Consider the following 24,691-nt stretch of genomic DNA (forward strand, 5'->3'; position numbering starts at 1 on the left):
ATTTTCAGTGGCACTCACACTGCCCGGGTCCTGGCCACCGGTCTGGGGGGCTCTGCATTTTAATTTAATTTTAAATGAAGCTTCTTAAACATTTTAAAAACCTTATTTACTTTACATACAACAATAGTTTAGTTATATAGTATAGACTTATATGAAGAGACCTTCTAAAAACGTTAAAATGTATTACTGGCACGCGAAACCTTAAATCAGAGTGAGTAAATGAGTAAACTCGGCACACCACTTCTGAAAGGTTGCTGATTCCTGATCTACATAAACAGTAGTTTTCTAGGGAAGGGAGTCCAGTAGTTTTTTTCCTGGGTTCCATTCTAAGCTCTTTTACCAACACACCATCTGACGTTGGGCAATTCACATGAGGCTTGATCCAATGCCCATTAAAGTCAGTGGAAACATTGACTTTCAGTGACCTTTGGATCCGGTGGTTAAACTCAGGGTGGGATTTTCCAAAGCATTCAGAACCCTGCTCCCTCTGAAGCCAATGATAGGCCTTCTGAAATTCCCACTCTGTGTGTGTCACTTGCCACTTCTGTAAAATGGCTATGATGACATTTTTCTGTCTCCTGTGGATGTTTCCAGACTCAACTAATATTTTTAATAAAGCATGTGGGGATCATCAGATAAAAGTTTCCCTATCAGAGTAAGGCATTTATTCTTCTGTCCCTTTATTATTTTAAAACAAGTAAGGTGAAATAACTGAAATACCTTATGATTTAAATCTCTGTCTTAGCACCCATCACCATAGCATCTAAGCACTGATGGCGATGTTTTGATGTATTCTCTCTTTAAGGATTTCCATTGGTGCCCATCACCATAGTACAAGTGCCCACCTTACCTCCAAATACTGATTAAACAAACGCAAAGCTTGGTCTGTGACATTGAAGATATTCCGCCAATCAAAGTCTGCCACACCCTCTTCGCGGTTCTCTGGACATCCATTATGGAGAAAGTTGATCACATCTTCAGCAGTTAAACCTTCAGCACCCAGCTGTCCATTCAAGAAGTCTCTCACCGTGGGGTTCTTCAGAGTGTTCTGGGAAGCACATCAGTTCTGATTTACTACCTTGCTCTTTATGTGCTTTAGAACAAGCCCACTCTAGCTAGAAAGGTTTCATGCCATCCTACTGAGTCCCCAATTAGTAGGAAAGGGTAGGCCATGGAGTTATGTCTGTAAAGGGGCATCTAAAGGGGAGAGTTACAAGCAACAGATCCTTGTTTGATCCTTGGAATAAGTCTAAAAACACTTGATCCACATGCAGAGAAAACAGCTCTCAAACAAACACAGCATTTCTCCACATGAATTTCTCTTCATATCTAAGCTACATGAGTTACTTAACAGTTTGCTCTGGACTTTAGGGGACCCAGCATATTGATCCTTTTGCCAATGTAAATAGTAACTTTTGCAGAATCCTTCCTTGCAGGCCCCTATATAGGGGACTTTGCCAGAAGGGAGAGGACATGGCTACAGAGCTGCTATCCCCAGCTGCCAGAATGGACCTTGGGGCTGGGGCAGCTGGGGGCAACTTAGAGCAGCCCTGAGGGATCAAAGCAACTCTGGCTGACCCAAGGATCTGGTGGGTGTAAAAGAGGCATAATACCATCTTTCCTTTTCATTTCCTGCACCAAGCAGAGCTTAGCTAGACCTGGGGATCAGGGTCAGTGTCTTCATAATGCATATCAGACAAGTCTGCAAAACAAACCGAGTGACCATAGACCCATAGGTTCTTAGGAATCATAACATTGCTTCATGCAAAGGTTGTGCTTCCATCCAAACTTTCCAAGTTAACTCTCCTATCCCCTATGAAAGCAAGCTGAAGGGCTGCTCTAATCACAGTTCCCCAGCCAGGGCACAACATACTCGGATCATATTCATTTGCAGGCTGCTTTGAAAGAAGTGCCACAGCTGAGGTCCCACTTCTTCCCAGGCTTTGGTCAACAGTCTGAGGCGCTCAAGTTCTTCAAATGTGGAGTTTGCCTGAGGCATTAACAACCAGAAAGGAATATCAATATGTTAGAGAGAGAACCTAAACACATACAGACCAGATGCATGCACTGATCCTGACCCCGGATGGTTTGTAGCAATCTGTGGCTTACTAATGTAATTTAATTTAATTACAATAATTCAATAAACATGATAGAAGAGACATTGTGGCAATGGAGTGTGACAGAAAGAGTACGCCTCACAAAGGGCATTCCTTGAATTCTATTAGGCTCATCCAAGACACCCACAGCACATTTCTTCTGTGTGTTTAACAGAAGCAAGCGTGACTAGATAGATGGATAAATCTATTTATATAGCCCTCCTCCCCCAATCGCAATAGTGACTGCACACTTCACAAACATTTATTTATTCCTAACACCCTGTGGAGGACAGAAAGTAGATGATGTTTTCACCCCTCAGCTCATAGAAAGCCGATATTACTACCCAGTTTTACCAATGGAATCACAGAGAAGTTTGCCACAGCCTGCAGCAGAGCTGAGATTTAAATACCAATCCCTTGAATCCCAGTCCAGTGTCTGAACCACAAGACCATCCTTCCTTTCCATTTGCCGCTGGAGCAGCCAGCCTGCCCCCTTCCCCACACCCCATATAATGTTCTGCTCTCTTCTCTGCCATTCCTAATCAGTGTTAAAAAACGGGTCCAATATATCTCTTTTTCTGAGAAGAAAGTTGAAACTTTGTTCATCATCACTGAAAAAGACTTCTCAGGCCAAAGAATCTTCACAGAACTACAGGTAATTTCCATTATCCTGACTCATTTACAACTGGTTTTCCTTTGCCATCGAGACAGAATAGTTTCAGGCTTGCAAAGAGGTAGTGGGCCAAATTCTGATCTGGTATACACTAATACAGTGTTTCTCAAACTTTTGTACTGGTGACCCCTTTCACACAGCAAGCCTCTGAGTAAAACTCCCCCTTATAAATTAAAACCACTTTTTAACATATTTAACACTACTATAAATGCTGGAGGCAAAGCGGGGTTTGAGGTGGAGGCTGACAGCTCGCGACCCCCCCATGTAATAACCTCGCTACCTCCTGAAGGGTCCCAACTCCCAGTTTGAGAACGCCTGCACTAATATAATCCCACTAACGCCTAATTCCACTACTGTGAGAGGAGACTCAGCCCCTCTCTTCCAATTACCCTTAAGTATAATCTTAACCTTGATGTCATTGGTTTGAAATCTCTGAATTTCAGGTCTCAGCGAATGCCACAATTTCTTCCTTCCTATGATGCATTCTAGACATCAAAGCAAAAAGAACTCTGTGAAGAAAAGGTCACGAGGGCAAAATGGTTGGGTTATTCTCTGGGGGGATAGCTGGTTAAAAATACTAGTTGTGTATATATCAGAATCTCTTACATTCTTCAGTATTTGCTTTACAGCAGGCGAATCAGGAGCAAAGAGGATTTTTCCCATCAGCAGGGGCTTCACAGCACTCCAGGCTATTTTGGTTAAAGGGTTTGATTCCATGCTCTGGATCAATGAATTACAAAAGGGTGCTGCAGGAAGAAATTAGAACAGATGTTATGTAACCATACCCACGCTCTATTGTTTATAACATCCTGCAGGCTTCAGTCTACCCATATTACAAATGCAAACCGCTTTGACTCTGGGGTCTGAACAGGCTACTTTGTGCTGTCCCTAAATAGACACACTGTAGCTGAAAAGCAACAAAACAATGTAGGATCTCAAATACATCTTTACCCAGGGGAAACAAGTGGCAAAGTTTGCTGCCAAGATCAGGGGGTAGCCGTGTTAGTCTGTATCCACAAAAACAACAAGGAGTCCAGTGGCACCTACAGATTTATTTGGGCATAAACTTTCATGGGTAAAAAAACCTCACTTCTTCAGATAAATCTGTTAGTCTTTAAGGTGCCACCAGAAAGTTTGCTGAGTAGATTTTAGGGCTGCAAAACAAAGACACAAAGCAGTTTGGAAGCTGAGACACATTGAATTTCAATTTTTGCTAGTTTTCATTCATAGGACATTTCAGATGGCAGGAAATTAGAGAACCCACCTGGATCCCCTCTCTTTTCTAACATCTATAGTTTTTCCTCCAATGATCTAGCTCCTTTGTATTGAATTGTACATAGTTATTTCTATGCCTGTCCATGGTAGTTTAATCCACACATGGTACTAACAGGAGGTGAGTCCAAACTAAAAGCCCTGGGACTGAACACCCTGAACTCTGGAAAAGTTTGCAACTGGATCCTAAGATATAACTCGGTATTAAACTCTCTGTGTAAACAATTTCCATCTTATTCTTGCATTTAGCACGGTCATTTAGCTGGATAGCATTTCTTTTATCTGTTCCCTGACCAAGGAAGCAGAGTACTGGGCATGTGTAGATAGATCTATAATCCTTGGTGAATATACATTCATAGAGAAAAAGGGGAGTTAAATGGCAGCAGGGTTTAGGATAAAATACAGAAAGGATCCTATAGCAATGGAGCTCAGACCCAGGGGTATAACTGACCCAATAACAATATCACTAAGTGTTCCATGTTCTATCGGACAAAAAGATACCCAGCACCAGTTATGATACAGCCAGGGGCGGCTCTATGTTTTTTGCCGCCCCAAGCACAGCAGTCAGGCAGCCTTCAGCGGCATGCCTGTGGGCGGACCGCGGTCACGCGGATTCGGCGGCGTTTCTGTGGGTGATCTGCCGGTCCTGCGGCTTCGGCGTACCCGCTGCCGAATTGCTGCCGAAACCACGGCACCAGCGGACCTCCTGCAGGCACGCTGCTGAAGGCCGCCTGACTGCCGCCCTCACAGTGACTGGCAGGCCATCCCCCGCTTGCTGCCTCAGGCACGTGCTTGCTGTGCTGGTGCCTGGAGCTGCCCCTGGATACAGCTGTTAAGGTACAGCAGAAATAGACTTACTGGTTGTATTGTCATAAAAATAAATGGATTCCTTCTTGGTGGAGTCAACCCCTAGGAAGGCTTTGTAGTTATTATCTTCATACCAGTTGAAGGAGAATATTCTGGAACCACTTCCCTCTGGATAGCCACAGAGAAGATTAGACAAGGTGCTCATCAGGTGGCTGAAGGATTCTGGCCCTCCACCTTGTACAAACGGTTGCAGAACCGACAAAAGGTCCTGAATGCTTGGCCTTCTGGCTAGCTGTAGCAAAACAAGACTTCTTTATTAACAGCAACCCTCCATGAGAAAACCAGAATGGGTAGGACTTGATTGTGCCCAGCCCTCCTGGTGGTGAGCAGTGGGCCCTGAAGGTGCCTTCTCCTCTTTTACCCCACACTGTCAACAAGACAGTTTCGGTGCTTGTGCTCTTCTGCCCTACGGAAAAAGGCTGTCATGGTTCATAGACAATGAAGTTTATACCCATATTTATGGTGGGGAAAGAGACTAAGAATGTATTTTCCACAGATCGTCACTCCTTGACCATTTCACTGATGTAGTCTGGATTCTTTCAGATAAGTCAGATGTTTGTGAGACAAACTGATGGACCAAACAAGGGCAGAGGAGAGCTATGCACTGCCAGAACCAGGTGATTCAGTTCATTATCAGATTGCTTACCTCTCGCACTGCTTGAGACACATTAGACAGCACTCTCCCCCAGGATCTCAGGTCAACACCTTGCGACTTTCTGTCTAGAACAGTGGGAAGCTGTGATTAAATTAAAAATAGAGATGAAATGAGTCCAGTGTCTACTGAACAATGGTGTCTACTACCCAGTTACACGACAAGGAACGGAAAGCTCTGTCTAACGGGCTGTAGATTCTCCTTTAGCTCAAGTGGTAGGAGTCTGTTTTTGAGCAGAAGGTTCAGAGTTCTGTCCCAGCTATTGACTGTAAAATCCTGGAGAGCTACAATTTATTTACAAGTGTGTGGAGGGGGGAGTCTGAGTACAGTAACTAACTGCTCTAACTCTCAATGGGATGAAATGGCCATGGGGCACTGAAAACAGCTGGAGATGTATGTGGTGCATGATAGTCCCGGCTACATCCCTTCCCTCTGATTCACCAGTAGCAAGTATAGCGAATGGCTTAGAAGCCCCCGTCAGGTGCTTTGCATTGGGGTTATCCTCCTGGACCAGTAAAAATGGCTTTTAGGCCAGATGATGCCAGTGGTGTGGCACAAAGCCGCCATCCTGCACTGGCGTATCTAATTTGCTCTCCTTCCTCAGGCTGCTGTTTTCTTTAGGATTACAACAAAATATAAATCTGGTCTTTTAAATTAACTATTAATCAGGCAACTGCATGTCATACTGCTTTCCGACCCTCTGCTCTTCCTTTCCGATGGCAGTAGTTAAGAAAGCAGCAGAAGCTGCACTCTGCAGATAACTAACAGGGAATCACAAAAGTAGCAGTTTCATGGAAAGCACATGCTTGTACCTTAACATGTCAGTTACAATGAATGGAGGAGCTTGCTACAAAAACTGCCTCAAGTTATGTTTTCACTTTCCCCTGACCCTCCAAGAGCCTAAAAATGGATACAACTGTGAAACACCAGAGAGCAGTCTTTTCTTCTTTGAAAGATTTTGCAAAACTGAACAGCAACCAGTGAAAACAACAAAAAGCTAGCAAAGTTCCGTCTAAGCAAACAGAAAAGAGCCCATGATAAGAACCCTACATGGAAACAGCTTTCATTAGCCAGAGGAGAAAGGGAAAGAAATTGTCTCCTCCTTCTCCATAGTACACAGAGCAATGCGTGTGTGCGCTAATTACGATTTTTAAATATTTCCAGCATGATGTATCTGATACGATTCATAGATCTCAGAAAGCCTTCTAAATAGATGTGCTCTGGAATGACTGAATGATTCACTAGGAGGCAAATCCTGCCCCACCAACATCCTCCTACATTACCACAGCATGGGGGTGAGACAGGATTGGCGGGGAGCGGGGCATGTGCAGGCAGTGAGCTTCTCCCACCCCAAATATCATACAGCATTGTTCTATAGCAGCTTACTGCACCCCAATGTACTAGGAGCTGCAGCACAGAGTGGGATGGAAATCTGCCCAAACATTTTCAGTTTCACTGGGAGAGAAAGTGACGTCATTAGAAAATGGAGCCCTTCAGAATGGAAGGGATTCTTTGAGCCAATACAGGGCCCAATTCTGGAAACCTTACTCCCAATGGGCTGGCTGACTCTGCACTGCCTTATACTCCGTGCAGTCATTTACTTCCGTGCAAAGTGAGTGTGAAAATGGGTACAAGTGAGAATTCTCCATTCACATAGGAGGAAATGACTAGAAAAAGTGCCTGGCAGTGGACAATCAGGTCCAGTGAGTAGGGCTCACTTACATGAGAAGTTCTAGGAGTACAAACTTAGATACGTGGTGGGTTATGTTGTACAAGTGTAACCACAGGGCCATATAATACAGAGTGGCCTAAAGCAGTGAAGACAAACAGAGCCAGTGTCAAACTCACAGATATTCTTAATCCAAGTGGTTCCATGTTAATCCACCTGATACCGCATTGAGCCAAGACTGATTACACATGGAGCAGGTGAAGAAACACTTGTTCAACATGGATTTTTGTGTTTCAGTGGGCAACTGATTCAGCATTGAGTAAAATTGTAAGTCCCCCTGAGCTGTGTTAAGATATTAAATAACTATCTTTGTGTTTATGCTTCATATAACTCAAGCATCTGAAAAGGAGTAAACATGACAACTACCCAACCAGCTGCAATAACAGCAGTGCTCTGGAAAGAGGCTCACTTTCCTCACTGCAGTGAAACAAGCCCAGATAGCAAAGGAAGGGATCTTCTTACTCTGTATCCATTTTACTATCAGAACGGGGATTTGCTTTGATTCCCACCAACAAGCCACAGGGTTGTGTAGACACATGCATGTGTATGTTTATACATATACACCCCTGAATTTTAGCGTTCACAGATTTAAACAACAAACGTGTAAGTGGAATCAATTCAATGGCAGGGAAGAAGCACATTTCAAAAGTACCTGTGGCAAAGAGTGTTTATTATACAGAATCCACTCTGTGGGGCTAAACAATCTTGAGATGGACTTTGACTTGAAGAGGGACTTTTACACTTGAGAAAACTCAGATATATTAGAGAAACTTATTATTTAATGTTTATATTGCAGGTGAGCAGGGAGACCTCAACCCATTGTGCTAGGTATTGTAGAAAGAAAATCCATTCCTCTCTCTCTGCAGGTGGGTACAAAGCAAAACACCAACAGCTAGATTCCAAACACCCCTGAACTTCAGATCCACAACCCAGCTTTGCAGACAGATCTTATCTCATTGATCGGGCACAGCGCTGGGATCTGGCCTACCACCCCAGCCTTTGGACAAGTCTGGATTCTGACCCATATCCAAACTTTAGGGCTCAGGCCCATCTCTCTCTCCTACATGTGTCTATTTTTGGCAATTGCTTCCTCAAGGCTCATCTTCTCCTTCCATTTGATATGGCAGCACAGCCATATTTATGTAGTAGCTGAACCTTAAAAGGTTTGGCATTGGATGCCCCTCTCTGAACTCCTTAGCACTGCACAGCTGAGATAGATATACTGTGGGCGTAATCCTGGGGTCCCATATCCTAGTACTCGAGCTAGGATGGATAGGCTGGGAGAGGAGGAAAGGCTCCCAGAATCCTCTGCTCACCTACTCTGTGCAACTCAAGGCAGGATTTGGCCCATACTAAATTAGTGATCATTTTAGGAGCAGCACTGCTATGGCAAAACATATTGATCAGTAGTTTCTTTATAACATCTGTATCTTCTCACTGAGATATACCCTAGCTGCAATATGTCTCTCCAAAGCAACCTGCCAGAGTGTGAACCCTCTTGATATACACCCATAGGGAAAATGGAGTTTGTCTGGCAGTAACATCACAGCATAGGTCCACCTTGGCTTTTCTGCTCTTTATTTTAAAAGAAACTGCAAGGTTAGTTGTTTGTGACGGGTGCTAGGAGGGTAAAGTCTCCTGTTTAGCCACAGAACCAGCAGAACCACAGGCTTGAGGCCAATAAGCCAGCAGTAAGACATTTCCATGACTATAGATTCAGTAAGGTAACAATAACTGAAGTGATTCTTTATACACATTAACTCAGTGCACACCTATAAAATGAGGACTAACTGGCTAGAGAGCAGTACTGCTGAAAAGGATCTGTGGGTTATAGTGGATCACAAATTGAATATGAAACAATGTGATGCAGGTGCAAAAAAGGCTAATATAATTCTAGGATGTATTAACAGGACTGTTGTATGTAAGACACAGGAGGTAATTGTCCCAATCTACTCAGCACCGGTGAGGCCTCATCTTGTTGATTTCAGACCAATTCTCCAATTTGTCAAGATCATTTTGTATTCTAATCCTGTCCTCCTAAGTTCTAGCAGCCCATCCAGTTGAGTGTCATCCACCAATTTTATAAACATATTCTCCACTCCATTATTCAAGTCACTGGACCCAGGACTGACCCCTGCAGGACCTCACTAGATATGCTTTCCCAGTTTGAAAGCAAACCATTGATAACTACTCTGTGAATACAGTCTTTCAACCAATTGTGCACCCACCTTATAGCAATTACATCTAGATTACATTTCCCGAGTTTGCTTATGAGAATGTCATGTGGGGCTATGTCAAAATCTTTACTAAAAAGCAAGAGCTATCATGTCACCTATTTTCCCCCTATCCACTAGGCTAGTAATCTTGTAGGTAAATAATCATACGTCTCCTATAACAGATTCCGTGACTTTCCGCGACCTCCGTGACTTCTGCAATGGCTGGTGTGGCTGACTCCAGGGCCGCCCAAGCAACTGGCCATGGGGCCCCACGGCCAGCCGCACTGGCCGCTGCTGGAGCAACCCGGGATCAGCTGCTCAGGCAGTCCTCAGGACTAGCCGCACCGGCCGCTGCTTGGGAGGCTCCGGGGACTGCCCAAGCAGTGGTCCTGGGGGTGGCTCCCAGGAGTGCCCAGCAGCAGTCTCGGGGGCCGCCCCAAAGCCAGCTGCACCGGCTGCTGCTGTAGCAACCCTGGGGCCAGCCACTCAGGTGGTCACAGGGCCAGCAGCATCGGCCGCTCCTCAGGCAGGTGGTTCTGGGGACTGTGCCATCAGTGGCCGGTGCAGCTGGCCCCAGGGGCAGCCCAGGACCGCTGTGGTCCTGAGCAGTGGTCCCTCCCAGGGGTGGGGCCAGCTGCAATGGCCGCTGCTTGGGCAGCCACAGGCAGCTGGCTCCGGGGACCACCCGAGCAGCAGTGGTCCCAGGGCAGCTAGAGCAGCGGCCCCAGGGGAGCCCGGAGGCTTTCCGGAGAGTGGTCCCCAAGGAGCAGTGTCCAGGGGCAGTCAACCCCCAGCACTGGAGCAGGGGGCCCTCTGGAGAAGCGAGGCCCCAGAAGTAGAGCTTTAGTCAGGAGTATTTTTGGTAAAAGTCATGGACAGGTCACAGGCCGTGAATTTTTATTTACTGCCCATGACCTGTCCATGACTTTTACCAAAATTACCTGTGACTAAATCTTAGCCTTTCTTATAACCAGTAACCTAATTATCTGCCCTAGCAAAAATGTAAATGACTGCTTAGAACATGGGTTCTATAATGCAAAGAAAATCCTTGAAGTCAGAATACCAGAAACAACGCACACCAGGCAGATTTGTGTTAGTACTCACCAGCTGGAAAAGCTTAAAGAAATCAACATTTGCGTACAAGGAGTCTTCTATTTGCTGCAGGTTCTCCTGGGAAAGGGCACACATTGCATTGTACACAGCATGCATACCCCTTTGGCTGCTGAAGATAATGAAGCGGTTGAGTAGGGTCTGGCTACAGGCAATGTCCTTCAGAGTCAAGTCAGGGACTCCATAGGCAAACTGCAGCCAAAAACAACAATTCACTTTTATCATTGTGGAACCTTCAGGCTTTTCAGTAACAACTAGAGACAATACTAATACCTTGGTGGTTACGATTAGACCCTAACAATGCCTTCATGGACCGTAGGGTCATAGGTGCCGACTCCGTGGGTGCTCTGGGGCTGGAGCACCCATGGAAAAAAATTGGTGGGTGCTCAGCACCCACTGGCAGCTCCCCATGGCCCCACCTCGCCCCCCCCGCTCCAGCTTACCTCCACCTCCTCCGCCCATGTCCTGCTTCTCCCACCTCCCTCCCAGCGCTTGCACCGCGAAACAGCTGATTCGCGGGGCAGGGAGGGAGGGGGGAGGAGGGGGAAGAGGCGGGACCAGGGCGGGGATTTGGGGAAGGGATCCAATAGGGGCAGGGAGGGAGTGGAGTTAGGGCGGGGACTTTGGGGATGGGGTTGGAATGGGGGCGGGGCAGGGATAGAGTCAGGGCAGGGCCGGGGCACCCACTGGCACCGGAGAAAGTTGGCGCCTATGTGTAGGGTGACACAGCCATCTGAAGCCACAGCCCTTGAGTGACCACCAATTGATGTCATGTGTAATCACCTCCACTTTAGGCAAGGCTTTTCTCCCCTAACTGGGGAATCCAAGTTGTTTTCAGAGACAGAAGTATTCTCCCTCCCCACCACCTAAGAAGGGCCTGTATCATACCCAGCCGTCCTGCTGGCTAAGGAGGAATGAATGTGGCTCCCATGTGAATGTCAGTGTTGCCCCAGAACCTGCCAAACATGCCATGTGGCTCTACCTTTGGTATGGGTTAAGCATGCTCCTAACCCCAGCTGACCAGAGAGCAAAGGGCCAACCCTATTCTGATTCTCAAACTTCCAATGACAACAAAGGTCTAGTCTACACACAGATTTTGTAACACTGTAATTATTTCAGTTAGGGGTGTGACTTTTTACCAAAATAGTTATAGTGGTACAAGCAGGGCCGTCGAGAATGGGTTCGGGCCCCGGTGAAAAAATTTTTGGGGGCTCCAGCAAGGGCGGACCGGCTAAACAGGGCTGACGAGGGGTGGGGGAAACCGGGCCCCGGTAATTTGTACTGGCTTCCCTCCCCTCTCGTCGGCCCTGGGTACAAGTCCTAGTGTGGCTGCAGTTATACTGGTATAAAGGTTCCTTAGGCAGATATAGCTTATTGTGTGCATACAAGGAGGGTTGTGCTACTTTAACTATGCCAGTATATTAAAGCAGCAACTTGTGTGTGTAGACAAGGCTGTAGAGAATGCACCACATGACAATTAAAGCAACATTCACATATGAAATATAGCACACACAGAAATTAAAATAAAAAAAAAATCAGTTTTCTGATACTTTGAATGACTGCTTATATTCTGAGTGTGTGCGCAATCCAAGTTATTAGACAATGCAATACCCATAGCCAGGCCTAGCATTGCACAAGATCTAAGGAGACATTCCCCCTCACCCCGACCTTCAAGGGACCCCAAATTATTGTCAGAAAGGCCAAAATATGTGCAGTATGTACAGTCCTCATCCATGATCTAAATTATAAATCACAACAAAATCCTGACACAGTAGCCAAATTTTACTTTTTTTAACTCTTAAAATCCAAGGTTTTCCCCTGGGGCCTAACTAGTCCCTAGACACCTGGAAGGTTGTTTGTTTTTTTAAATAGGGCTATCCAGAGGCCCCCAAATACCCAATTCCTCTCCTACTGTTCCAAATGGGACCCTAGAACCGGCCCTGCCCGTCACACTCTGGGAAGGATAGGCTCTCGCCCTCTAAGGGAACTGTGCTGGGATAAGCACACTCTGCAGTGGCACTGCTTCAGGCTAATCTGCAGCAGTGATAATCTAGTCATTAGATGATCAATCTTCAAAAGTTAAATATGACAGATCAATGGAGTGTGGCCTGTGACTGTGCCATGTGATGTCCCCTAGGGGTGAGCTGCTGTTGCAGGCATCACTGGGAAAGCAAAGTTACTTTATACTGATGCCTAAACTCATGAACACTATGGCGAGCCAGATATTCTAAGGGGTTATGGCTATATTATTAGCACAACTCTGATAGCAAGGGAGAGGATAGAAAGCAACAGAGGACATGTCAGTACTGACTGGACTTTTAAATTTGGTTTGTGTTTTTCAGTCAAAATCCAAAGAGGGATGGGTGAGAATACGTTAAAAAATACAGCTTGTGTCATTACAAAGAGTTGGATTGTTCCAATTTGACTGAATTAACCCACTGTGGTGAAGGGATTTGCTCAAAGCTTGGGAAGCATAGGTAGCATTTTTGAATGTGGACACAAGGGTTATATCTACACTGCATTGTAAACCCGGGTTTGTGGGACCTGTGCTTGTGGAGACAGTGTTTCCAAGTCCATGCTTAAGCGTCCACATTGCATTGTAAACCTGGGTGTACAATTGCTGGACCTGGGTCTCACAACCAAGCTAACGCATCCATACTGCACTACTACTGACTTGGGTCTGTGGCTTGAGCTATGTCCACACTACAAAATGACAGGGCTTGGACCCAAGTCACAGTGAGACTTGGGTTCACTCCCCGCCACCCCAGTCAATCCTGTTCTGAGTAGTTGGCGACTCGAGTCAGAAAGATTTGTGTGTTTATGGTGATGGGGGTTTGGGCTCAAACCTGAGTCTGAGCCCAAGTTTACAAGGCAGTGTAGATGTATTCAAAGTGTTTCACAAGTGTTCCAGATGCCTGGGCTGGGGTTGGCAATACCTAAGTTCCAAGCTCAAAGTGAGCTGCACTGATGGCTAGTCAGAATGTTTTGTTTGGGTTTGTAAAGCAAGTGAGGAAACCATGATGTGGATGTTACTGATAGGGATTCATCGCAGAACAGCAAGAGGTTATTTTATTTACACAATGTAGCTGCCCTCTGAGACTGCCCAGGAACAGAAGAGGTTAGAAAAACACCCAGTCTCCACCCTTTTAAGTTGTTCTACAATGTGGGCTGTAGCCAAGCTTTTCTAAGCTGCTTATCTTTATCTGTGCTGCAACCCAAAAGCACCTCTTTAGAGGAAACCTCTACTAATTTTATCAGTGTGTCATTGTTTAGCCAGAACATGCAAGCTGAAGTACAAACTATTTTTCAACTAGCGGGCTTTTTGATCAGTTTTTGCTTTCATTTCAGTGTGTCATTTCCTGCACACCCAGCATGGTAGGAGGGTGGAGCTAGAGCGGCAGCTAGCTGTTTGTCAAGGAGTGAGACTCTTGCTAACAAGTTGCTTTGAGGTTGGGGGAAGAGAGGGAGAGATTGTGTTTAACTATGTATATACATAAAAGATCCAAATCTGGAATAGCAGAAGGTCCTTGAGAGGACATATGGTCTTGTGATTAAGCCTCTGGAGCAAGACTTGGAAGATCTATATTCTAGTCCTGGCTCTACCACCTCCTCCAGCAGGGCTAAGTTACATGGGCTGCGATTTTCAAAGGGGCCTATGGGAGTGAGGCACGCAATTCCCACTGAAAGTCACTCCCATAGGCCCCTTGAAAATTACAGCCTTAGGCCAGATCTACACTACAGACCTATATACATATAACAAAGGGTACGTCTTCACTTACCGGAGGGTCCGGCAGCAGGCAATCGATGTTCTTGGATCGATTTATCGCGTCTGGTTAAGACGCGATAAATCAATCCCGGAAGTGCTCGCCGTCGACGCCGGTACTCCAGCTCGGCGAGAGGAGTACGCGGCATCGACAGGGGAGCCTCCCTGCCGCGTCTGGACCCGCGGTAAGTTCGGACTAAGGTACGCAAATTCAGGTACGTTATTAACGTAGCTGAATTTGCGTACCTTAGTCCGAAGTGGGGGCTTAGTGGGCACCAGGCCTAAGTCACTCAGGGGTGTGAAAAATCCACACCTCTGAGCAACATAGTTATACCAACCTAACACCCCATGTAGACAGGGCTACGTCAATGGGAGAGCTTCTCCTGTCAATGTAGCTACCACCTCTTAGAGAGGTGAATTAACTACACTGATGGAAGAAGCTCTCCCGTCGGCGTAGAGGCTTCTTCTCTTACATGATACAGTGGTGCAGCTGCGCAGAAGCAGCATTATAAGCGTAGACCTGCCCTTAATCTCTCTGTGTCTCAGGTCCCCATAGGTGAAGTGTGGCTAATACACGCCCTACCTCACAGGGTGAAATTAACCTTTGTAAGATGAGCTGCTGCTACAGTGATTAGTGCCAAAAGCCTAGAAATAAACTGTACCCATGGAAAGCTACAATGGCTGTCAACAGAGCTTGTTGAAATTGAGAATGTTTTCTGCAAAACATTTTGGTTTCTTCTAGGGTGACCAGATGTCCCGTTTTTATAGGGACTTTTTCTTATATATGCACCTACTACCCCACACCCCCGTCCTGTTTTTACACAGTTGCTATCTGGTCACCCTAGCTTCTTCTAATTGGCATTTTCCAATTAAAAATGATTTGGTTGGAAAATTCTTGACCAGCGCTTACGGTCAACAATAGGTTTCCTTTGGCTCTTCCTCAGCTGGTGTTGAAAATGGTTCGGCTTCTGATGTAGAAAGAGCCAAACCTTTCACAACACTATTACAGAAAGCGTGGCAGATATCCATGTTAGGATCATGCTTTCGGCAGCTGTGTTGAAAATATTTTGGCCCTGTATATAGCCAAACTGGTTTCAATACTAGATAAGGAAAGGCAGCTGGGAACCCACTACTAACAACCAGTAAACAATGGGTCATTTCCTTAGTATAGCAGACCTGGGGGGGGGGGATGAGGAATGAAAGGAAATGTGAAGTGAACCCCAACAGGGCCCTTTTCTGTATTTTTACTTCGTTAGCTCTAAAGACCTAGCTTTTCAACTCCTCAGCTGGTGTAAATTGACAAAGTGGCATTGAAGTCAGCTGAGATATGCCACTTTACACCAGCTATGGAGCTGGCCTGGGGGGCTCACTGGGTGAGGGAGCTTCCCGTAGCTCTAGACAGACCTGTAGTGGATGAGTAATCAGGCAACCAGTCACACCAGCTAGAACCTGTAAAGTCTGAGAAGAAGTGAATGCAAGTTCATTAATCCCCTCTCCTGCTGGCCACAAGCAGGCCCACACATTTCCAGTATTTGTGCTTTATGTGACAATGAAAAAGAAGAATTGTGTCATTCAGCCTGAATTATTCCCTCCTCCCCCCCCCACCGCCCACAGCATGGAGAGCAATAATCCCAGAGGTCTGATTCAGCAACGTTCATTCATCAGCACAGCATTCCTCTCAGAGCTCCCCAGCCACCGGCACATAGAAGGCCAAAGACATTCTGGACTTAGTCAGATACAATCCTCTGAGTAGCTACCTCAGGAATGATCTGACTTGCAATTTTCACTGTGAATTTTCTGAGTAGATCTATTATTCATTAAGGATCCAGGACAGCTGGCCTGCTTTTCACTGCTCCCACCTTTCTCCATGAGACAGTGCCATAAAGCCTGTGTGACCCAGCTGACATCAGGGCAGTGAAGTTAAACATTTCTACCCACAGAGTTCTCTCTTGCTGTTCACCACATTGTTGAGTTAAAATGGGGCACAGCTGCCTGATGTTCCTGAGCCAAGTCTTTGATCACAGGGACAGATTCATTGCTAGGCAGTGTAGTCACTAGATATTAAACTCAGCTGCTTTGGAGTAACGCAGGCAGCAAACCATAGTACCTTGGTTCAGTGCAGGGGCAGCTCCAGGCACCAGCGCTCCAATTGCATGCCTGGGGCGGCAAGCCGCGGGGGGCGGCCTGCCGGTCGCCGTGAGAGCAGCAGTCAGGCTGCCTTCAGCGGCATGCCTGTGGGAGGTCCGCCGGTCCCACGGTTTCGGCAGCAATTCAGTGGCAGGTACGCCGAAGGTGCACGACAGTGGGAACTCCTGCAGGCATGTCGCCAAATCCACGTTACCGGCGGACCTCCCGCAGGTGCGCCGCCGAAAGCCACCTGACTGCCATGCTTGGGGTGGCAAAATACATAGAGCTGCCCCTGTTTCAGTCCATCTGCCAGGTATTTTTAAAGGCCAAAATAAGTCTGGATTCTGGAAAGACGAATGAAGAGGGAAGAGGCACTATCACCCATCTGGTACCTCCAATCTGGGCTGCTTTTTATTCCTGAATGTACAAAGATTCCATTCCACACAGATAACTGCCTTGCAGTAGCAGGTGGCTGCTGTTATACCAAAAGGCCTTGTCTACACTGGGTAGGTACATGTAGCTACATGCCACAACGAAAGGCAGGCTGCATCCACACTGTTGTATAGCTACATGCATGGCAGTGAAAGGCTCCGGAACACTACACTGCTAAAAACAGCAGTATAGACAGGGGAGACACTGCTTAGGCATGTAGAGAGCCATGTAGGGTCTACACCCTAAGGTTCTGGCATGCCTTTACTCTTCTCACCCTAGCAGTGCCTCATCATCTACACTGCTATTTATACCGATGCTGGGGGCGTTTGCAGTGTACGTTCTCTACCTGCGGCTGTAAGTGTAGACATAGCCTATATCAACCCACCTGTTCAGGGCGCACTTGAGAATTAATCAGCTGGAAAACCACTGAGTCTGAGAGGCCAGCATCATTCAGCAGAAAGGACGTCAGAGTCTCCTGTTCTTTCAAGATGTCTCGGATTCTTAACCCTCTACCTGAATGCAGAGGGAAGCAATGTAAAGAGCACTGAGAAGCTGAACAAGGTGAATTAAAGAATGCCCTGCTTAGACCCCTGGAAACGGTATGCTTTGGCCGAGGTTTTCAATAGTTACTAGTGACTTTGAGGTCCATCACCAGACACCTTAATAGGGCCTTGTTTTAAGAAAATATAGAGCACACCGCCAGAAAATCAGATCTCCTAAACATTGCTTGAATTATGGGGAAAAAAGTAGGGGGCGCTTAATGAACATAAGTATTTTAAAACACACACACCAACCTTACATCTTCCCCCCCCCCACCCCCTTGCACTTTGAATGAGACGGAAGTGAGGTAGCCCCTAAAGCAGTAAGGGGGCCTCCCCATAGTTGAGCACTGCTTTTAAAAGCACCTCAAGATAAGCAATTGAAAACGGAGGCACCCAAAATCACTGGTCACATTTGGAAATCTTGGCCTTTTCTTTTGAAGTAATGTTTTGTTTTGATGTTGTGATGTCCCAGTCTCCCCCTCCCTGTTCTGCTGGTGTTTTACAAACAACCTTTGATAATCGGTGTCATTTACACTCACTTTGCATTCACTGTCAACAGCAATGTGCGCAATCAGCCTGATTTTAATTTTGTAAAAATGGCCCTTTTAAAAACTTTCACAAGCAAAACTTCATTACTCTTTTCAAGGGGCATGTCTCAAGGAACAGCATTAAAGCTTTATAGTCCCCGCTATTAAACAAATCCCACTCAAGAAACAACACACACACACACACACACACACACAGAAGAAAGGCCACAAAATTCTATTCCTTCCATCTTTATGATAATATATATAATTTACAGTAATGGGTCCAAAACACCTTAACTCCTGATAAGGTTACTAATGAGCCAAACCCTGAAAGCTCTTGCTCAGTTTTTCTCAGTTAAAACTCTCGTTGATGTCAACAGGAATTTTGCATGAGAACTGTCCAACTAAAAACTCAGTAAGGATCTCAGAATTTGGCCCATAAGTTCTGCACCGTTACTGTTAAATGTTGTAGTGTATCTCATAGATAGTGCAGGTAGTGCCAGCCATACTTAAGTTTGCTGGACACCTCCCACTATAAGACCCTGTTTTCAGTTGCTTTTAACTTCACCAGTGTTTGGGGTGAAATTTTCCATGCTAGATGTCTGCCTCACACTGAATTGTTTTGGAAAATTTCAGCAAAAACAGTTCAGCTGTTTCTCAGAATGAAGCTAGGGGGAAATGGGTTTTTTGCCTATATTAAAAACAATTCTTGTAATTGTTTAATTGAGAAACTCTAGTCCTCCATGCTTTGCAGCAGGCTCTTGAAATTTGGCTGGGGAGCTTGAGGAGGAAGGGAGGTTGCACTGGTGTCAGCAGGTGTCATCTTTTGCCATCCCTGGGAAAATCTGCTAAATTTGGCCAAGTTATGAGCTTCTGAATATCTCAGTTCATACTCAGTAGAGACTTATTAGGGTTTGGCAGGTAAATACTTCAAAGATTCCATCAGCACTGAACATGCACAGGAGTCCAGGGGCTGAGAAATTGCTCCTGCAGGAAACCTAGGACTGCTGTGGTACCAAGGACAGGAACTGAGAGCAGGGAGACTGTATCCTGTGCTTTCTGTACTCCCCACTGTTTGTGCCTCATCTGTGGAGGAGGGATCAGGCTCACAGGCATGCAGAAAAATTAGGAGCTGAGACTGGGGAAATGGCAAAGGGAGAGACTGGGTGGAATGGGGATTGTGATGGGGTGGCTGAGTCTTGGGACTGGTCCAAAGAGCCAAGGGAAGGTGGACTGACAGACAACCTTAATTGTGGAATTTCCTAATTTCTGAGTGCTTGACTTTTCCCCCTTAATGTTCTCTTAACACAGTTTATATATGTAATTTACAGTACTTACACACACACACACACACAGCCAGTAATTCCTTCCACATAGAAGAAAGAGTAGCACTTCTCATCCTGTTTCTTTATCCCCAACATTAGTTTTGTTGATTGCTTTATGAACAAGCAGAATACAACTTTTATTTTAAAATAAATCAGGCTATTGACTTTAAACTGGGATTCTGAAGCAGCACTAATATTGGGCTACACAGGATGCCTGGCAGCTGGAACACACTTGTTTATTTTCTGACTTAAATAGAGTTGACATGCCTTGTAAAGGAACACTGAATGCAGAACTGGGATTGCAAAGAAAGTTGAAAAGCTCGAAAAACCTGGAGTGCGGCCCTGGAACTCTGAACTTCAAAGCTCTGGCATTTTGTGCTTTCCCTCACTCCCACAGGGCTGATTGTTTGGGATCAGTTTTTGCAGCTCGCTTCCAAAATGCAGCTCAGAATATATTTGTGTTCTTAAAAAGCCTACATTTTGGGATATTTTGAGGTCCCCCAAGCTCTTCACAATGAGTTAGTCCCCTCATGGCATCCATACAGTATATGCACACACCATCCTAGAACACCTGTATCATATGGTTTGTTGGAGTCACTGTATATATTGTCTTATTAACAAATATTTGCTGAGTCACAATATTAGATTTTATATATATATCCTCCTGAGGTGAAGGATTTGTAGCTAAGATAGGTCACTGTCACTCTCAGGGCCAATCCATTTTTGTCCCACTAATTTTGGGAGTGTCCTTTTAGAATTTAAATCAATAATTTCTAAGGCCATTCAAATACAGAATGTTTAAATGTATGTTTACCAACAGGCAGGTGTGAATTGTATTGTCACTCCTGACATTGTCTGCAGAGGTGAGGATTACCCAGCTCTTGGGCAGGAATGTACTACAGTCTAAAGAATATAATGAAACAAATTGCCTGCAATTCTTTCAGGATTAGTCCTCATTGTTTCCATAAACTGGATCATAATGCGCAATTCCTCCCAGATTTTGCCCAGGTCATGGATTTCAGGTGCTTGGAGTAGGAGCTCTTGAGCATCTTGATACACTCTTGCTAAGCTGAAAGAAGAATCAATGAGTCATTAGTAAAGACTAATGACATAGGGCAGGTAAGACAAACCTTACATGTCATGGGAAACGCAGAAACAAAGAGAATGAGGCTCTTCACACACAGGTTAATCTGGTCATAGTGTCCACTAGATGTAGGAGGCAATGTTCGGATCTGGATTAGGATCCAAACTTCCCCAAAGTTTGAACCTTTGGTTAAAGCCTATTTCTGTACTTAAACACTTTGGAATGACTTTAATGTTGTCAGGCTACAGACATGTCCATCTCTATGGATTCATTACAGCAGCATCAATCTAACGGATATTACAGAGAGACTATTTGTGCTATTGTAAGAGAATCAAAGTTTGCACTAAACAGCAGCAACCTGTATGCCCAATTTGAAAATGAAAATTACTTTGAGCCCAATTTGGTCACGCTCACTCATGCTGAACAGTATTTTACTCAGGGTGTAGCCCTCCCACCCCAGAGAGTAAGGTACAGTAGTACAATACAAGTAAGGGTGGAAGAATCAGACTCCGTATTTGTGGGACAGGTACAAATAAATTCTAATAAGTACCAGTGAGAAACAGAGCACATCTAGGTATTGAGCTGTCACAGATGACCAGTCCCTATGCAGTGGGCATGAGATAGAACCTGGAAATAATGCACAATTCCTCCCAGATCGGTGCTGAAACACTGCATTTCTTTAAGAGTGCTATATTTTTCCATACAAAGACTGATACTTTCAACCTAAATAACTTATTTTAAGATTATAGGAAACAGGAAAACAAGAAGGAAGTCAATTCAAGTCTCTCAGAGAGCACAGTGTGTTTGCCTCCTCTGATGCGTTGAGTCTGATTTGCCTCACAAAGTTGCAGCTGGAAAAAGAGACTACCTAGAAAAGTAAAGGTGCATTATACAGAAAACAAATACACTAGCTCATAGGCCACTCCATTTGATTTAACATTTTAAATGTTCACAGATAAACAAAAAAAGAAAGTGGAATGAAAAGGGAAAACCAAAGTAGGCCAGTTTCAGATGGCTGCATCTTTGATGGCCTTGATGTTGTTAGCTCATGGACGTTTCCGTTTTGGAGTCTCTAAAGCAATGATATTCAGATTGAGGCTCGTGAACCGCAAGTGGCTCTTTAATGTGTCTTTCTGTGGCTCTTTGCAGCACATGATATTAAAACACTGATTTAATTATTAGCCTAAGTTATTAAGCAATCAGGATGCTTTTACTATATTATTAACCAACTGTAGTTGATAAAATAATAATACTTGGTCAGTCATTTTGCTGTGAGAATAAACTAACTAAATATTTCCCATCATACTGTTTAAATATGAATATATAGTACTATAGTAAATGAAACAATGAATTCACACTAATGTGGCTCTTTTAGGCAATGTTGATTGCTAATTAGGCTCTTGAACCTTGGAAGTCTGAGTATCACTGCTCAAAAGATAAAACCACCCCCTGACAAGTGGGCATGTGGCCATTATTTTCTGCATGTTTGAACAGATTTTGCAATTGTCCTCATTTTACTCTAGAGGTCCTTGCCCTGCTAAACTCCATGACTTGCATGAGTCAGCTATAATACACAATACACTGAAGCACTTGCAAAGACGATTCTGACCAAAAGATCAGAATTTTGCCCATCTCCCCATTAGTGAATTTAGTGTTTGAGAGTTGACAGACTGAGGGAAGTCTTTTATATGTTCCCAAGACAGGTACAGCATGGGCGGAGTCAATGCAAGCTTTCCCACATTGCCAGTTTGCCCCAGCCCTGATTTAGAGGAAGTATCTCAAATGGTGGTAAAAGACAATTCAGGTTCTATATTCTTAATTCCTGGGCCTTTGTTCTTAGACTTCTACTATAATAGGCAATTGAAGGAGTGGTTTTTGTGATGTGGACACCTGTTCACTGGCAATTGGAGGGACACCACCAAACTCATTTCACACAGGCCATAGAACAGCCATCAGATGCAACCTTTTGTTTTTTATTGACCAGGCCATGCTACAGTTGAAAAGCTCTATATTCCATTACCTCTATCCTGAACCATCCAGTCTTCCTGGATTCTCAACTTTCTGCCAAGGGTTGGATTTGAATTCACACTGCAGAATAATTCTATAAAATACCCTTTATCATGTACCCATCCCATTGATAGGGGATGGGGATTACAGCCAATTTGAGGGTGAACTTTGTGGCTGACGTTATTCCATGACTGCTCACCAAGATCTGTCACATCTGTGATATGCATTAGAGACAGGCTGCTAGGCATTTCTCCAGGACCTCAGTATATTAATGCAGCCCCAACCTAGCACACACATCTCTTTTCCCTGAATGCAGGAGGTTCCTCTTTGCTTACATGGAATTGTTGTAGTTAGACACAATGCCAGGAGATTCTCCACGGGTGGGGCTTCGGAAACAAGGATTGTTCATGTTACAGAAGATGCCCTGTAACCATGGCAGCGTTCCTGCAGAGGGCATAGCCTTATTTGGAAAATGGCCTGTGTATATGAAACAGAGAAGAGAAGACAAAATATTAATTGTTGGGTTTCATTCCTAAGGCAGCTTGAATGAACATTAGGAGCTTCACAGGTTTTCTTGTTGCAAGAGGAATGTTATGGTTACTTTGTTAGCCAGGAAAGTTTTTTCAGGTTTTTGTCTTTGTTAAGTAAAAAGACATCTGTTCTGTGTATTATTTTCAAAACCACTCAGAATTGATCTAACTCTGTTCCCACTAAAGTCAGTGGTAGAACTCCCATTGATTTCAAAGGAAATGGAGTTAGGCTAACACTGAGCATTTTGAAAATCCCACCCTCCATGTTTACTAAAATGAATATGTTAAGGACCATGTCATATTAATATTCACAAATGTGAGAGTATGTGGGGAGTAATCCCAGGACTTCCAAACCAAATCATTAATTTAATAGAATCATAGAAGATTAGGGTTGGAAGAGACCTCAGGAGGTCATCTAGTCCAACCCACTGCTCAAAGCTGGACCAACCACAACTAAATCATCGCAGCCAGAGCTTTGTCAAGCTGGGCCTTAAAAACCTCTAAGGATGGAGATTCCACCACCTCCCTAGGTAACCCATTCCAGTGCTTCACCACCCTCCTAGTGAAATAGTTTTTCCTAATATCCAACCTAGACCTCCCCCACTGCAACTTGAGGCCATTGCTTCTTTTTCTGTCATCTGCCACCACTGAGAACAGCCTAGCTCCATCCTCTTTGGAACCCCCCTTCAGGTAGTGGAAGGCTGCTATCAAATCCCCCCCTCATTCTTCTGTTCTGCAGCCCAGTTCCCTCAGCCTCTCCTCATAGGTCATGTGCCCCAGCTCCCTAATCCTTTTCTTTGCCCTCCGCTGGACTGTCTCCAATTTATTCAAAACATCCTTTCTGTAGTGGGGGGTCCAAAGCTGGACGCAATACTATAGATGTGGCCTCACCAGTTCCGATAGAGGGGAATAATCACTTCCCTTGATATTCTGGCAATGCTCCTACTAATGCAGGCCAATATGCCATTAGCCTTCTTGGCAACAAGGGTACACTGTTGACTCTCATCCAGCTTCTCATCCACTGTTATCCCCAGGTTCTTTTCTGCAGAACTGCCGCTTAAGACAGTCGGTCCCCAGCCTGTAGCAGTGCATGAGATTCTTCCATCCTAAATGCAGGACTCTGCACTTGTCCTTGTTGAACCGCATCAGATTTCTTTTAGCTCAATCCTCCAATTTGTCTAGGTCACTCTTGACCCTATCCCTATCCTCAGTGTATCTACCTCTCTCCCCAGCTTAGTGTCATCTGCGAACTTGCTGAGGGTGCAATCCATCCCATCATCCAGATCATTAATGAAGATGTTGAACAAAACTGGCCCCAGGACCGACCCCTGTGGCACTCTGCTTGATACCAGCTGCCAACTAGACATCAAGCCATTGATTACTACCCATTGAGCCATATCAAAAGCTTTGCTAAAGTCAAGTCTGTGGGAGACCATATCAAAAGCTTTGCTAAAGTCAAGATATATCCCGTCCACCACTTTCCCCATATCCACAGAGCCAGTTATCTCATCATAGAAGGCAATCAGGTTGGTCAGGCATGACTTGCCCTTGGTGAATCCATGTTGACTGTTCCTGATCACCTTCCTCTTCTTCAAGTGCTTCAAAATGGATTCCTTCAGGACCTGCTGCAGGATTTTTCCAGGGACTGAAGTGAGGCTGATCAGTCTGTAGTTCCCCGGATTCTCCTTCTTCCCTTTTTTAAAGATGGGCACTATATTTGCCTTTTTCCAATTGTCCAG

At 45.0% G+C, this 24,691-nt stretch overlaps 1 protein-coding gene across 1 annotated transcript in view; it reads right to left on the reverse strand.

Moving 5' to 3' along the window:
• ABCA4 (ATP binding cassette subfamily A member 4) overlaps positions 1-24,691 on the reverse strand; it is a 128,252-nt gene that overhangs the window by 75,514 nt on the left and 28,047 nt on the right. The window contains exons 4-12 of the mRNA XM_005307557.4: positions 22,758-22,899; positions 20,261-20,400; positions 17,323-17,450; positions 10,610-10,807; positions 5,555-5,644; positions 4,900-5,140; positions 3,376-3,515; positions 1,874-1,990; positions 851-1,048 (exon numbers count right to left, since the gene is read on the reverse strand). Coding sequence (XP_005307614.2) covers positions 851-1,048; positions 1,874-1,990; positions 3,376-3,515; positions 4,900-5,140; positions 5,555-5,644; positions 10,610-10,807; positions 17,323-17,450; positions 20,261-20,400; positions 22,758-22,899 — 1,394 coding nt within the window. The remainder of the gene's footprint in view (positions 1-850; positions 1,049-1,873; positions 1,991-3,375; positions 3,516-4,899; positions 5,141-5,554; positions 5,645-10,609; positions 10,808-17,322; positions 17,451-20,260; positions 20,401-22,757; positions 22,900-24,691) is intronic.

The sequence above is a fragment of the Chrysemys picta genome, chromosome 8 (assembly GCF_011386835.1).
Source record: "Chrysemys picta bellii isolate R12L10 chromosome 8, ASM1138683v2, whole genome shotgun sequence".
Lineage (NCBI taxonomy): Eukaryota > Metazoa > Chordata > Testudines > Emydidae > Chrysemys > Chrysemys picta.